This window comes from Indicator indicator, chromosome 2 (assembly GCF_027791375.1).
Source record: "Indicator indicator isolate 239-I01 chromosome 2, UM_Iind_1.1, whole genome shotgun sequence".
NCBI classification, from domain to species: domain Eukaryota; kingdom Metazoa; phylum Chordata; class Aves; order Piciformes; family Indicatoridae; genus Indicator; species Indicator indicator.
In genome coordinates, this window is record NC_072011.1 from 54,354,846 (window position 1) to 54,370,286 (window position 15,441).

General features: G+C 35.2%; 1 protein-coding gene across 1 annotated transcript in view; it reads left to right on the forward strand.

The window, feature by feature from the left end:
• SPATA17 (spermatogenesis associated 17) overlaps positions 1-15,441 on the forward strand; it is a 93,258-nt gene that overhangs the window by 9,239 nt on the left and 68,578 nt on the right. Inside the window, exons 4-5 of the mRNA XM_054399201.1 lie at positions 4,445-4,495; positions 10,961-11,064. Of these exons, the coding sequence (XP_054255176.1) occupies positions 4,445-4,495; positions 10,961-11,064 (155 nt within the window). The remainder of the gene's footprint in view (positions 1-4,444; positions 4,496-10,960; positions 11,065-15,441) is intronic.

Here is a 15,441-nt window from a genome sequence, read left to right on the forward strand (position 1 = left end):
TTTTGCCCTCTCTTCTTAAAAAACACACCTCACAGCTACATTTTAAGAGAGTTTCAAGTTAACACAGATTTCCTGTAATAACCATGCTGAGATAGGTTCACACATAGTTCTTCAAATAGACTTAAGTGACAAGCCCTTGCCAAATCTGAAGTCTATGAAATAATGTAGGACAAAAAAAGTTGCAAACCCACATTTAATACATACATTCTAAATTAGATCACAAGTTCAGCCAGTTTCTGGATTCCAGTATTTATCCAGTATTAGCCAAGCCTCTAGTGAAACAGAATTGTATCAACAGGCTTATGAACTGTACAGCAATCAGTGTAGCAATCTCACTTCTTCCCTCAAATTTTTAATTTTATGCTTGTGTCTCTTTGATTAGAAAAGACTGAACAGGACAGCTTGGTTGGAAGCTAACCTGAAACCTGTACAAGTACCAGATGAAAAGGCACCTTTTTCTACCTTTAGACGACTATATTCAGTATTGTATATTTTTGGGTGGACTTAAATACAAAGTTCAAGTTAATTCCCTATGTTCATTGTCTTTACTCAGTTAATGACTGAATCTGGAATATTTTAAAGAGAAACTCTCCTCAGCAGCTTAATGCAACTTTTAAGTTACAGGATCAGTTAATGTTTGTTTTAAATTCTTGCTAACAACTGTTTTAATGACTCCTGATTGTGAAACACAATGATACATTAAACATGATAGTTCTTTAAATACAAAAAAATTAGTCACTTTAAAATTTGTCCACTGATAATGATCAGATTGGTATCTGCTGCCAGCAAACAAGGCAAAGCATATGCACAAAATACCCATGATTACTTGATAATAAATCACTTTAATGATTATATTCAAAATTGTGAAATGTGAGTGGTACTGATGCGGAAAATAACAAAGGCTGAGGCTCGTCAGATTGGTTGTCCATATGTGCATCACTACTAGTATTTAATTTGTTACTCCTAGTGCCTCTTCCTTTCATTGTTAACACACATTAAGTTAAAAAAACCCTTTTGGTGATGGTTTTAATGGCTGAAATTATATGACTTTCTATATTCTGAATATAGCTACTTTGGTGTAAAGCTTTGTTTTCTAGTATTAAATTCAATCTAAAAGTAAGAACTGCATTCTTATAGTTTTCTTAATAACTTAGTTACATAGGTTGTACTGGATTCTGAAAGTCTTGCATGATCTACAGGAAAGTATGAATTTTAAAATCAGGTAAACAGCAGAACATGAATCAAACTATACATCACTGTTTCTTTTTACAATATCTCTCAGAGTCAAGAAATCACTTGTTAAAGCAAAGGGAATTGTAACATTTCATTGTTATGTGAAGTTAGCATGCATGATAGCCTTATTTTCAGATTACTTTGGATGGAGATGAAGTTGAAAAAAGTTAGTATTTTAAGTGATGTATTTTGAGACGACTCTAAATAGCTCAGATTCACCTCAGGAACCAGTTTTGAGTAGTCCCAGACCACTATGAATTAGGCAAATGCATATTTGGTCTAGTGAAAAAAAACACACAACAACAAATTGCCCATTCTCAACTCAGACCACGTGTGGATTTCTTCTCTCAACCTACTTGCAATCGAATTTCTTTCTCCTTTGGATTTGACACATTGTATTAACTGGCTAAAGGAAAACCACACTAATCATGATCAGACCATATCTGTGGGTGATTCTTAAACATGGTTTTAAACAGAATAGGAGAAGAACATACAGTAGTTTATACACAAAAGGTTTCAGGTATATTTTGGAATCATAGACTTAAAGTAGACTAGAAGGGACATCTGTATATTAACATCAGAGACAGATATGAAGACTTCATGGTTTGGAAGTGGAGATGGTGGGTGTGTCAGTGTGAGTGATTTAGAACAATCATTATTTTGCTTTCTTACACCCAATAGTGACTTATTTACACGCTTTCACTTTCTCTGCTTGAACTTTGCAAAGAAAAATTAAAGAGACAGTTTCAAACCATCACAGTGGGTGTGGATGAAGTGGCAAGGTAATTCTTCCCAGAGAGTGAGCCTTGCAGTGGGGCCTTGGCAGACAGTGAAAGAATGAAAGGCAACAGAATGGGCACAAGCAGAAATGCAGGAAATTCCACTTAGGCATAAGAAAGCAAATTTCTGAGCAAGAAGGTCCCAGTTCAGGAAAGAGTCTTTTGTTTACTAGGAAAGCACATAAAACAGACTTGAGTTGAAGCACTAAATTATGGCTGTGCTTTTGTGGGTAGGGATGAACACATTCTCCATCACTTGTAATAGCAGAGTTAGTGTATATTAGATTAGAATAGGATTAGAAAAGAGAGGGCAAATTAATTTGCAAAAGAACCGAGATGGTGACACCGGCTTTGGCTTTCAGCTTAAGACAGCTATACAAGCACTTCTGCATTTGGCCAGCTCGTGATTTAGAATAACATTGAGTCAAAGCAGGAATGTGTAATTTCCTTTTTACTGCAAGCAGGGTAAGGTTTGGATTTCTCACACCTAAGTGAGGTATGAAAGTTAGGATCCTATTTGCTTTTGACTGTATCTGTAAATAGCAAGCAGAGATGCAATTGCAAAGCACTTCAACACTTTGCCATGCTCAAGGTGAAAATGGTCCCACTGTCTTTCAGTACTGATGATACAAATAGCATAATGGTGTTAGGTCTCCAATTAGGTTCTTCAGTGAAATGGGATGGATTCAGACCTAGGTGCTTACAGCCTTCAACTGTGAAAAGAAGAAACAAAGATGTGTAAGATTCTTCAGTTTAATCACTGAGGGACAGAAATCTGATGAGAAAGCTTAGGAATTTCCATTAAAAATGTGTTTTGTCCATTTAAGAGTGTAACAATTCTTACATTCCCTTCAAAAGAAATTAAAAAAGAGCTGCAAAGTAAAATTTTATCAATTTAATCAAACAGTTCAGGAATATACTTAGACCTGGCAACCATTATTTCATTCCAGTATTAGCTATCTGCAGTTAATATCACTCAGAAAACATTTATGGAGACAAAAGGAGAGATGGAGTCCATTATTTATTCTAATTCATACCTTTGGGGTGAAGATTCCCTCAAATATATATAAGCATACATGTGTATACGTCTACGTATATACGTGAAACTTTTTGGAAATTTAGCAGTTCTGCATTTTTCTTTCATGTAAGAAATATCTTTTCCACTGTTTCCATTATTAGTAGATTGGTATGATATTAAAGTGAGCATTTAAAATGCACCTTAATTAAACTGCAGGAATTATGCCTTGCTTAATGTAATGAAGAAAGAGAATTTAAAATGAAGTAGCATCATTGTGTTCATTTGTAAATAACATATTGCAGCCAACTGTTTCTTAATTGCCCAGACTGTTGATAAATAATCCAGTCCTGCTGCTCTCCACAGACAATTTGCTTTGGATCAGACTAGGCAATTCAAATAACACTAATTACAGTGAAACCCTTTTATAGTGAATTCCTGTTTGCCATGGGGGAGAAAATCACTATATCAGGGGAAAGCACTTTTGCTTTTGATTTGTGTCTAAAACACGAGAAACACATAAAAGCTGCACGTTGTGCTAAATAAAGGACATACTCTTGCATTCAAAGTACTTATATTTTACTTTTTATGATACAATTGTGAATTATGTTCATTTTGCATTTGTAATTAGAGGGCGGAACAGATGTGAAAGCTTAGTTTAAAGTGATGTATCCATTAAAATAACCTATGCTGCCAAGTGATTGCTTAGTATAATAGGGGATTCGTTCACTAGGAGAGGAATCTACTTTATTGGAAGAAAACCAGGACTTCAGGAAATGTTTTCTATATCAGGGGATTCACTGTAACATAGTATCATTGTATTTATGATTTTATGATGTTAAAATGAATATTAAATGAAACAAAATTCCCAAGGATTACTCGAGAGGCAGCTAAGTACATAACATTTAGTACAGATGGTTGGAAGGCACAATTTTGCTCCATCACTGCATCCGTATCCTTGAACGATTTCGACTGAAGACAGCATTTCTTTGAATTTTTCATTAAACCAGACGTCTTGAAATATGAATTCCTTTTATGTTTCTGTGAGTTTTGGCTAAAAGAACCCCAGTGAATAAATCATACAATACTACGTGTCACCAGCACTTGTGAATATTTCTGCTTTGTTATTCTACTCTCAGTAGAGCACCATTGATTATCAAACTCAGCGGAGAGCATTTTATGATCATATATCTCCATTAGCTCCTAGTTTGACTACCATAGATTTTTCTGGTTAAGCCTGCATTATGTATTAGGAAGCCTATCTCTTCAATACAAAGTTTGATTTTATTCTCTCTAAGCCTAGAACTCTTATTATGTATTATGTATAAAGATTCTTATCTTTTATATGTAAAAATAGGAGCACTGTCTTTGTGTAACTGAAATATATGCCATCTTTTTTTTTTTCCTTGATTCACAGACAGCATATTTTATTATGAAGATGAATTTCTACAATGAAATGGCTGTCAGGGTAAATATTTCTTCACTTGTTAAACAAATGAAAAGTCAATTGTTCTCTGAATTTGCTTTTAATAAAATGAGCAAACCAGAATAATATACACTTGATTGATATGCTGATGGCAACAGCGGGAAATAGTACAAAGTTAAAAATTAAAGTTACACTCAGTGGTCTGGATTCTATTTGAAAACTGTAGCTGAATTTCAGGCATCTGCATATGTCTTGCCCCATTTGAATGTTCATTGTACCTTAGCATATACAATGCTGATCAAAACCCTAAACATTTTATCTGCCAGTATTCTTACAAATGTAGACATGTATTTACAATTCTGACAAACTATGGGGCTTTCATCTTTGCTGATGTGACTTGTGGCTGTGGTTTTTTCTTTTGTTAGTACATGATATTTGATGTATCACATCTCAAAAGAGGTACTCAGACAGCACAGTACAATTTCATTGTCTAAACTTAGAAGTGGAACTGCCACTGATTCATCAACTGCCATGATCTCGTTGATGATATTATGAGCAGATTTTACTAAATGAAGAAGTGTATAAACAGTCCTTGTAACTCTAATAAATATACAACAAATAAGGGGGAAAATGCAACATATATTTAACTAGAAATCAGCACTTTTCCCCTGCTGCACTTAAATTTGCCCTTAAATATGTAAAACAGCTGCACTTAAATATGTAAAACAAACATGGGAAGGACATGAGATAGTTCTTGGGATGAGGGACTTTGGCAAAGGAGCATTTTATGAGGGCATGTAGTAATAAGACAAGGGGTAATGGCTGTAAACAGAAAGAAGGTAGATTTAAATTAGGTGTAAGGAAGAAATTCTTCACTGTAATGGTTGTGAGGCACTGGAACAGATCACCCAGAGAAGTTGTGGATGTCTTGTCCCTGGAAGTGTTCCAGGCCAGGTTGGATGGGGGTTTTGAGAAATCTAGTCCAGTAGAAGGTGTCCCTGCTCATAACAGGGAAGTTTAAACTAGGTGGTCTTTAAGGTCCCTTCCAATTTAAAACATTCTATGATTCTGTGAAATCTTTTTATCTTTATTTGAAGGGAACTTCTGCAAATTAGGAAGATTCTTTGAATGGATTTTAATTATCTGAACTTTCTGGTTGCAGGAAAACTCAGGTTTTTGACACAGTTCCAGTTCTCTCAAAGGCACAAAATATAGTATTTGGTGCATTTTGAAGAGCTGAAAGCAAACAACTTCCTCAGAAATGCACTTTATTGTTGTTTTAGTGTATTCCTTAGCTGGTTTAACAGATGCCATAGTGGATCAATGCTGTATACTCATGTGGCTGAAATCATAGGTTCACAGATCCATAGAATGGTTTAGGTTGGAAGGGACCTTCAAGATTATTTCGTTTCAGCTTCCTTGCCATGGGCAACAACACCTTCCAGTAGACCAGGTCGCTCAAGGCCTCATCCAACCTGGTCTTAAATATCTCCAGGGAGGAGGCACTCATGACCTCCCTGGGCAACCTCTTCCAGCGTCTCACCACCCTCACTCTAAAAAATTTCTTCCTAATACCTAGCCTAAATCTACCCTCCTTCAAGCTTAAAGACATTGCCTTTCATCCTATCTCCACAAGCCCTTGTAAAAAAGTCCCTTCCTGGCTTTCTTGTGGGCCCTCGTCAGGCACTGGAAGCCTGCTCCATGGTCTCCCTGGAGCCTTCTTTTCTCCAGGGTGAACAGCCCCAACTCTCTCAGCCTGTCCCCACAGGGAAGGTACTCGAATCAGTAAGAAAACACAAGATGCAAGGCAGCTCTTAAAAGTTATCTGTGTACTTTTAGAAGACATTTGAAGACCAAATTTCAGAGGTAATTATGTATTCTAGTCAAATGAAGCTTTGCATTTGGTCTTTCATTTTAAAAAGTAATCGAATATGTTCCCATTCATTTGTAATGGAAATATAATGTTGAATCATTAGGTGATATAAATCTTCAAAGTATCATTCTTTCAGTCATGCCCTTTTCTTTAATGGAAATTTAAATCAGTAGAAAAACAATAGAACAGATCTTTATTTAGTTGCAAATGTCAGAATCTGGTTCTCTGTCTACATCTTGTAGAACCATATCTGCAGAGCTAAAGATGCTACCATTCTGAAACACTGCATTTTTTGTATTTTTTCCTGTCATCTGTTTTCATAAGAGGTAATCAAGTCCAGGGCAATAAAGAATAAGGCCTGTGGAGTTTCTGTATAGATGACATAGCCAAAATGTAGGTTTCCTAAGTCAACAGTGCCTCACATTCACATACTGTGAGCTTGATTCATGATTAATATACTTCAGTGTTCTGAAAATAATAACTGTTTATATTTTCCTATTTATCCACTTAGTTTTGCTGTATTAAAATACTTATTTCACTTCATAGCTACTGATTAGAAAGATATTTTGGACTTTGGCAATTGAAGTATCGTTGAGGGTGCATACACACCCATAGTTTTGAAGGCAGTCTACATCTCTGTCTTACTGGTTTGCATTTCGTTGTAACAAGAACATCAGTTTCATATTTAAAAATTAAATCAGAAAACTTGTTTTAATTTATTTCAGTTTTGAGTACTAGGTCAGAATATGATTCTCCCTTAAAAAAATTCTAAGGTTGCTATAAATGCTCATCAACAAAAGTAATCCTATGGAAAAAAAAAGTATTTCCATGAACAGATGGCTTTTGATATATCAAGGTTTTGCCATTTGTTTTAGTGCTTAAAATAAACATTATTTATAAGACCACTTACATTTTGATGTTACTTAATGAGGAATATGCATCATTGATTTGACTAGCTTAAGAGGTCATTTAGAACTTGCCCGTTAACAAGCTGTAATCTGCTGAGCACACAATGACTTTGTTTAAAATTATCTGTTCAGTGCTGATCAATGACAATAATTGTTTAGTACCAATCACTTTTGAAACTTGCTAATTACTTTGAAGGGCATATACACTTGTCTATTTTTTCCAAGAATTTTTTAAGCATTCACCTTGGAGTTAAAAAGAAGTAGTCACAAGACATACTTCCCTATATAACGGATATTTAGAACTTTCACATTGAAAATATGAACATAATCAGAAGCTTGTGCAAAGTGTTCTTTCCCAGAATGATTATAGTCTTCAGTTTTGTGATATGACACAGTATTAGGGAAACAGAATTCTAGCATAAAATAATTGGAGACATGTTGCAGTTTCTCTTACTTACGTTTCAATCGGTTGAAATCGGTGAGGTCATTCTGAACAGAAAATGGTGTAAAAGTAGGATGCAACATGTACTTGGTGCACAGAGCCCATTGGACATAATTACAGCTTTATACAATTTGAATATTTTGTCTTTCAGTTTGAGTTTTGATTGTTTAACCCAGAAGTATCCAGTTTTGCATATATAACTGGGAGGTGAACACCACCAGAAAGAGTTTCAAAGGGACCATAATCCTCCATTAATAAGCACACAGCTAGATGAGAGCCAAGTTACCTTTGTTGAGAAATTTTGAAGCCAAACAGAAAAACAAGGCTAAGATCCTTATTCACATGCAAAAGATTTTGCTTAATCCCAGATCTCTGAAGGCATTACTCATTCTTCACTCCCTCTCTATCCCTTTTTAGCCCAGTAAGCTTGTGTATAAGAAAGCGAAGATGCAGAGTATGAAATTTACTATCACCTAGTGCAAAGAAACCATTGGTACTTCTTGTTCCTGTTTCAGCTGCTCACATTAAGTCATACTATAACCATTTCTGGAGGTCCAAACTTTTTATTAAAAACCTCAAATGAACAACACTGCATAGGTAAAAGACAATACCAACTTCTAAAAATTCGTTTCGAGACTTTAGAAGGGAGGAAAATACATGGTGATGCACAAAGGGGAAATAGAAGAATGTACTAACACTATGAGTTAATATCTTCAATTCAATCTTCAATCCAATCTTCAATCCCTTCAGCTTTATTGCAAAATTTTATTTTCTTTGTGACACATCGTTCAGACTTATTGAAAGCTTTTTTCTTCTAAAATATCACAAAGAAATAATCAGAACTGTACCACAAGGTGTCATCAGTCAAGACTGAACGCTTGTTAAATAAAACCATTTTGATTTCTGTGATTGCAAAATGGTACCAAAGAAAGTATGAAAATATGTAACTCTGCCTTAGATAGTAATTTTATAGATGGCTCCTGCATGTTACTGTTCTCAGCTCAAGAAACAGCAGGGGATGGAAACATTACAGTAACTTTTGTTGGTTGACCTAGTGGTAAAGAAATGGCCTGCAACAGAACTGAAAGGACTAGGGACAAGTTTACCTATTACTGAAAAGCACTCCCAATACTTGAAAATACAGACCTTGAAGTCACTGAGTGTAAAACCTGATTACTAGCATGAGTAATGGACAGCTTTTCCCCTTGTCTTCTTCCTCAAACACATCAAAACATGACTTTTTTTTTTTTTAACATGCTTCTTTGAGATAAGAGAGAGAGAAAGAGAAAAAAAAACAAACAATACAACACATGGATTGCATCCTGCTTACCAAGTAATTTGGAAAAGGGATTCTGGAAAGGTGTAAAGGGAAAAAACCCCAAACAAACCAAATCCCAAAACAAACAAATAACCCCCCACCACCATGAAACCTCCAGTTCCTGCAGCCAGAGGCCCACAGGAAAAGGAGAGCTCTTAGCAAATTGCAGGGTTCTCCTCTTCAATGCTTTTAGCAAAAGGGAGCAGCTTCTCTTCTTGGAGTTGCTTTTGGATTATAAGACCTCAATATTCTTGCTTTTTTAATGTAGATTCTGCCTTTCAGCTTTATGTGTCTTAACATTTTAAAGCTCTAAAAGCCAGAGATGGAAGCTGGAGTAGGAATAAAGGTAGAGCAGACTGGAAGATAAAAATTGGGAGATTAGAGATATATTGAGAAAAGAAGAGACTGCAAGGAAGGAAGATAGTTTTGAAGGAAGATAAGTAAGTTCAAGGAGGGAAGAATGTCAAGAAAGAGGACCTAGATAGAACAAAGGAAATGATCATTAATCTATTTTTCAGATATTTATCTAGAATACACTAACTTCTTATGGGAAAGAAAAGAAAGAGCAAGGGCAGCCCTCAGCACGTCTGAACAGATCAAGTTATGTCTTCCACCTCTGTGCATTATGACTTAGGCATAAATGTGGCTAAACAAATGACAGTACTGATAATATTTTACCTAATTAATATTTTTTTTCCTCCTCAAAAAGCCAGTAAATGTAATTATTTCAGAAGCATAATGGTTAGAAATTTTAACTATCAGAAAAGCTTTAAACTGTTTTTTTTTTTTTTTTAATTATTCAGGAAAGCTGGGGTAGACAAAGTCTTTTTGTCCCCCATGTTTTTTAACTGATGCCTTTTAAAGTGCCCCCAAATGAGAATCCATTCTCACAGAGGATGTTACCACATTTCTATTCTCAATAGAACTTTAGGACTAACTACAGATAAAGAGATTTTATTTTCTATTTTCAGCTTTATCTGTGGCAAAGTTTAGCCTGTATCTGGGGCTAAACTCTAAGAGTTAGTCTCTCACCTGATGACCCCATCCTCAGAACAGAAAAGGAATCAGGAAAAGGAGAGAAGATCCCCACACCAGAATGAATTTAATGAAATAGCCAAGTTAATACCTATGTCAATACCAGAGACATAACATGTGGCAGTCACAAACATCAGAAAAGGAGCACCCAAGAACAGAAGAAGAAGGAAGATGAAGAAAAGCCCAAGCTCTCCACTGCCTCCTTTATATTGAGTGTGATGCTCACTATCTGGGGATACATCTGTGAGCCCACTCAGGTCAGCTGTGCTGCCAGATTAGAAACTGCTAATGGCTTGCAGTTTATGGCTGACCTCTAATTCTGTCCCAGCAAACCCAGGACAATGTTATGCAGGAGCAGTAGTACTTTGTGAGAAGATTATAATTAACATAAAAGAAATAGATATACATCTTCTTACTTTGGAGATGAAAGAAATGCAATTTGTAAACGTTGTTTCCAGAAAGCCTGAGTCACTGAGTTATGGGGAAGGCTTCTATTCTTCTATTTAGTTTAGATTATATCCTGAGCACAAAGGTGAGAGTGTAGCAGAAGATATTGATGAGGTGGTGACTCAGTAGGGAGTGCATGTGGTACCTGCAAAAAGGCACTAACACTGTCTGCTTTTTTACTGTCCTTACATAGAGCAATACCACTGGCAGTAGCAGGCACTTCTCTTCATTGTCACACCCCAATATAAACAGTGGTTTAAAATTTGATTTTTTTTTTTTGATGTTGGCATTTAATAGTAAATTCATATCACCATTTAACTACAATATGTTACGTTCTTCCCTTATCTTGCTCATTAAAACATATTGGTGCCTCTACTTGATATCACTTTAAAGGAAATCATAGTATTTGGGAAATACAACCGATGTTTAATATGCATAAAAAAATGTTGATTTGAAGTATCCTAAGTAATTTTTTTTCCTCTAGATTCAGAAAAGATGGCGAGGCTATTATGTTCGGAAATATATCCATAACTACTATGCACTGAAGAAATACCTGGAAGCCCTTTCTTTAAATAATGAGGTTGTCAGGTAAAGATAAAACTCTGTGTAGTAAAGCGTTCTTTTCCTATTTTTAATTTACAAAATGTTTATGACATTAATTATGCTATTTATCTGAGTGTAGGTTCACATCCATTATCATATCTCTATCTCTATCTCACCTATATCTATATTCTATATACATTTTTATAGATATATTTATATACCTCAGTCATCATTCTCTTTATCCTAAGCCTATGCATGTTATGCTACATTCTGTTCTCATTTACACCGTTATAAATTAAGACTAATTTCTTTGAATTGATTAGACATACTCTGGGTTTATAGCAGTTTAATAAAATAAAATTTGGCTCTTTGCCTGTGCTTAGAACTCACAGATTATTATGTCTTAAATACACCTAAAAAATTATTTTCATAGTCTATTTTCAAAATTGATTATTGACAATGAATGAAAGTGCAGATTTGGATCTAAGCTGCATACATGAGCCGTATTGAAGTGGATTCTTTTCATACTTACAGAAGAGATTCATTCATGCCTGTAAGTTTTCTAGCTAAACCATTACTACATGTTGCTACACTATTTCTCCTATCCATCTCTTGTCTTTCACAGTACTTAAGCTGAAAGCTCTCTCAAATAGAGGCAATTATTCCCTCTAGCACATTTGATATTGTGATCCATGACTATTTCTTCAGACGACAGTGGAAACAGATAAAATACTAAGTGACCATGATCGCCACTTTCTCATTGTTAAGAGAAAGGTTTTGGACAAAATCCACTCAGTGTTTGCTGTTCAGAATGCCTGAGACACATCTTTGCTTTCTGAAATGTAAAAATATAAGGGAATCTAGTGAAAAAATAGTTCTGGAAGTCTTGCTTAGATCACATGGCAAAGGCAATTCATCAAGAAGACTGTTACAGAAAATAGTATATACAAATTATATATGAAAAAATAAATATCCAATTCCTTTGGAAGCTGCCTATTAATTTATATTATTTTTCCATAATTATAGCTGATACTATATCCTCTTTGCCCTAGCATTGTAATTCATGCATTGCACTGTTACATACAATGAAACAACCTCTAATTTCTTACTACTAATTTAAATATATTCTACGCAAAAAGATAGATCAAAATCAGCAAAATCAGACTTGAAACATTTGTCGTCTCTTCAGCTGTACTTTCTTGTTCTGAAATCCTTGAAATACATTTTCTTCTTGAAAAGGCAGAATCTTAGGAAGGCTGGATTAATTCTTGGAAAGTTAAGCCATAACTTTTCTGGCTTAAAATGCATATAGCTGGATGAACTACAGAAACACAACCTGTTCATGACAGTTCTATCACTCTTCTCCATTTCTGTGCCTGAACCTGGAACAAAGCTCATAATCTGTCAGTCAGACTCACCTTTGATGTGTGTGAACACAACCAGAAAGCAAGTGGTATTCCTGCTGTACTGAACACATTAATTAGAGCTTTATATTTTATTTCCCATACCTACAATATATCTCTGATGGGTACATCTAACTTTGGAGTTGTCCTGATTTCAGCTGGAATAAAGCATTTACACCACAAAAGGAAAACTACAAAAATGTTTGTCTTTCAGTACTTGGCATGTTCATCAAATGTCCTAGTATTTGTCCCAGATCATTAAAACCCATAAAGCTTATGCATTGGGTACATATTTTAGTAAAGAAATACTTTAGTACTGTTCTTCATTTACAGGTAAGGTACATCAAAATATGTCAAATTTGATCCGTGTGAGCTCTTAACTGGCAAATGATATATTGATATTCTGCTATTTTTAAGTTCTGTCTTCTGGATTTCACAGAAATATATGTCCTGTAGGTTAAAAAAGAACCATATTTCACATTAAAGAAAAAAAATATTTGTGAGAGAATTTGGTCAAATGGATCATATTGTTTCAGTTTTTAAAATGCATCAGTTCAAGCGCAAGCAAGAGTCACTGCAGTAATCTCTTTACTGGGGTACATTTGAAAACCAGGATGTTATTTAAACATTCTTCTTATGAGATCTAGCAGATGTTTAGTGAAGATCAGGTTTAGGCCCTCAGCCAAACAGATTTTACCTCTCACTGGGCTAAATTGCTGCCGGCTACTTTAGCCCCAAATTGTCCCACTTTCTTATGAGGAATGTTGATCAAGGTGGAGGGACTCTGAATATTTTCACCAGACATCACATCAAGTGTGTAAGAGTATAACCCCATTGTTCATAAACATTTTTGCATATATAAAATTATTTAAATTGTGTATTGTAAAAAAACCCAACCAACCAAACAAGCAAAAAACCCCCAAATCCCCAGGAATTGTCTAAAATTTAAAAACTATATTTATGAAATGGTCGAGTTTTACTCCAGCATTATCATTATGAAAATTTGTGTGGTGATAGACAGAGCTACTACTGTACTAGTGCACTCAGATGAGGCTGGCTTTGAGTATTTCAGATCTCTACAACACCACAAAACAAAACAACATGATACATGAATTAATGAATTTTTCTTGTTTCACAACTGTATTCATTGGAATATATGCAGTAGTGCAGTGTCAGTGCTAGTAAAAAACCAAGTTTCTCTGCAAATAGCAATAAAACCACAGTAAAATAGAGACTGATTTCAAGAACTTCAGAGTGGATATAACCCTTTGCCTTCCACCGCTCAAAAAAACCAACCCACAAAACCCCAACAAAATTTACACTAGAAGTTTATAATTTCAAAGCTTTGTTTAAATCCTATTCTTCCTGGAATTATGATAGAATTCTAATCTGAACTGCAATGTATGGTTCTCAGGCTTATCTTCTAGAATAATGGTGACAACATTTTTATTTTTCAACAGATACCTGAAATCACACTGCAAGTTAGTCTGAGACACATTTTTACCTCTTGGTCTCCAAAACCAGGGGTTGTGCTTAATTTTCTCCTCTTCCATTAAGGAGGAGCCTGTATCAAATTACCACTCACTTGTTTCTAAAAGAAGTGTCCGAGGAAGTTGCCATGAAACTTTGGACATTGTGTTAGTTCCTTAAAAGAGTATCCTATAAGAGCTGTTGAACAAAATTTGTCTCCTTCTCTCTTCTCCTTCACCCTATGTTTTTTTATTCAAATACAGGACACTTCCCTTATTAAAGGGTTTTCTTAGCCAGTAGCTGCATCTTTACCATTCAGCTTTAATACAAACCGTCCTTACTTAATAGCTGCCCTCATTTAGTAGCCAGACCTTTATCATTTGTCTTTACTGTGAAAACCCCAGGAGAAAGTAAACTTAATAGAAGCTGCCCCAGTTTAAAGCCATAGAGGCATGTAATTAAGTTTAACAGAAATTGGTTTAACAGAAATTGACCTAAAATATAATTAAATAATAGTAGTCATATTATGTGTGAGTTTCCACTTGCTGAACAGATTGCTTATCCTAACTTAAGTCCCTGGTTTGGTATGAACCAAAGATAGCTGTCGGCTTTAGCTCCCAGACTGACTGAAGAGTGTATGGATTTTCTTCCAGCATTCCCATTACCTTCTGCTGCTACAGAACCAATAGTTGTAACAACTGTTAGCGTCCCCACTAAGTTCCTGGTAGTTAAGCTGAGAAGTGATTCAAAGAGTAACATGACAGATGGAGAAAGCGTGAATTTGAACCCTGAACTCTGTCTACATAAGTACACACTCAGATTTTCCATGACATTTGTACATTTTAGCCTCAGTATAATGGTTCATCAGTCCTGAATTCTGTTTTGCCTACAAGATTTAGGAAGTTCTAAACAAGCCAGGCAAACCTGTTCTTAAATATTTATTTTACAAAACGTTGTTATTTAGATTTTAGTAATAAGTTTTCATCAGTAGCATTCATTTGCATTTTTAATAAATACCATTGCATACTGTGTTCTGTCTGAACATGGCTTACTTGGGTGGTTGCATGTATAAACACATGCATTGAAATAAATTCCAGTATTTCTCAGTGAAGTTAGTGTGTTTCATTTCAAGAGAAAACACCTAGTTTTGAACCATTCTTAAAGCTAAATTTAACATCTCTAAGTGTGGGCAAAATGGTTACGAGGGAAAATATACCAAAAGAAATTAGCATAGGCTGTAACTCCATATGATAACTTCAGAATTTTGTTTTATGTGGTGTTACGGTTTCTGATCCATGATAAGCAAATGGACATCACATAAATTAACGTGCTGGTGCCATTATATCAGAAGAATTTATGGATGATGTCAGTTACCCAACTGTGTGATTAACTTGCTGCTCTTTGACTAAGGTTATCTACACACCGGCCTTTAAACTACAGTAAAGCAACTTTGCTATATGTCAGGTGTGCAACCAGAGATAAGATTTTGGGATGTCGTGCTCCGTTTACTGATGAATGGCACTGTTTAAATTTTCCCTTAGGCACAGAA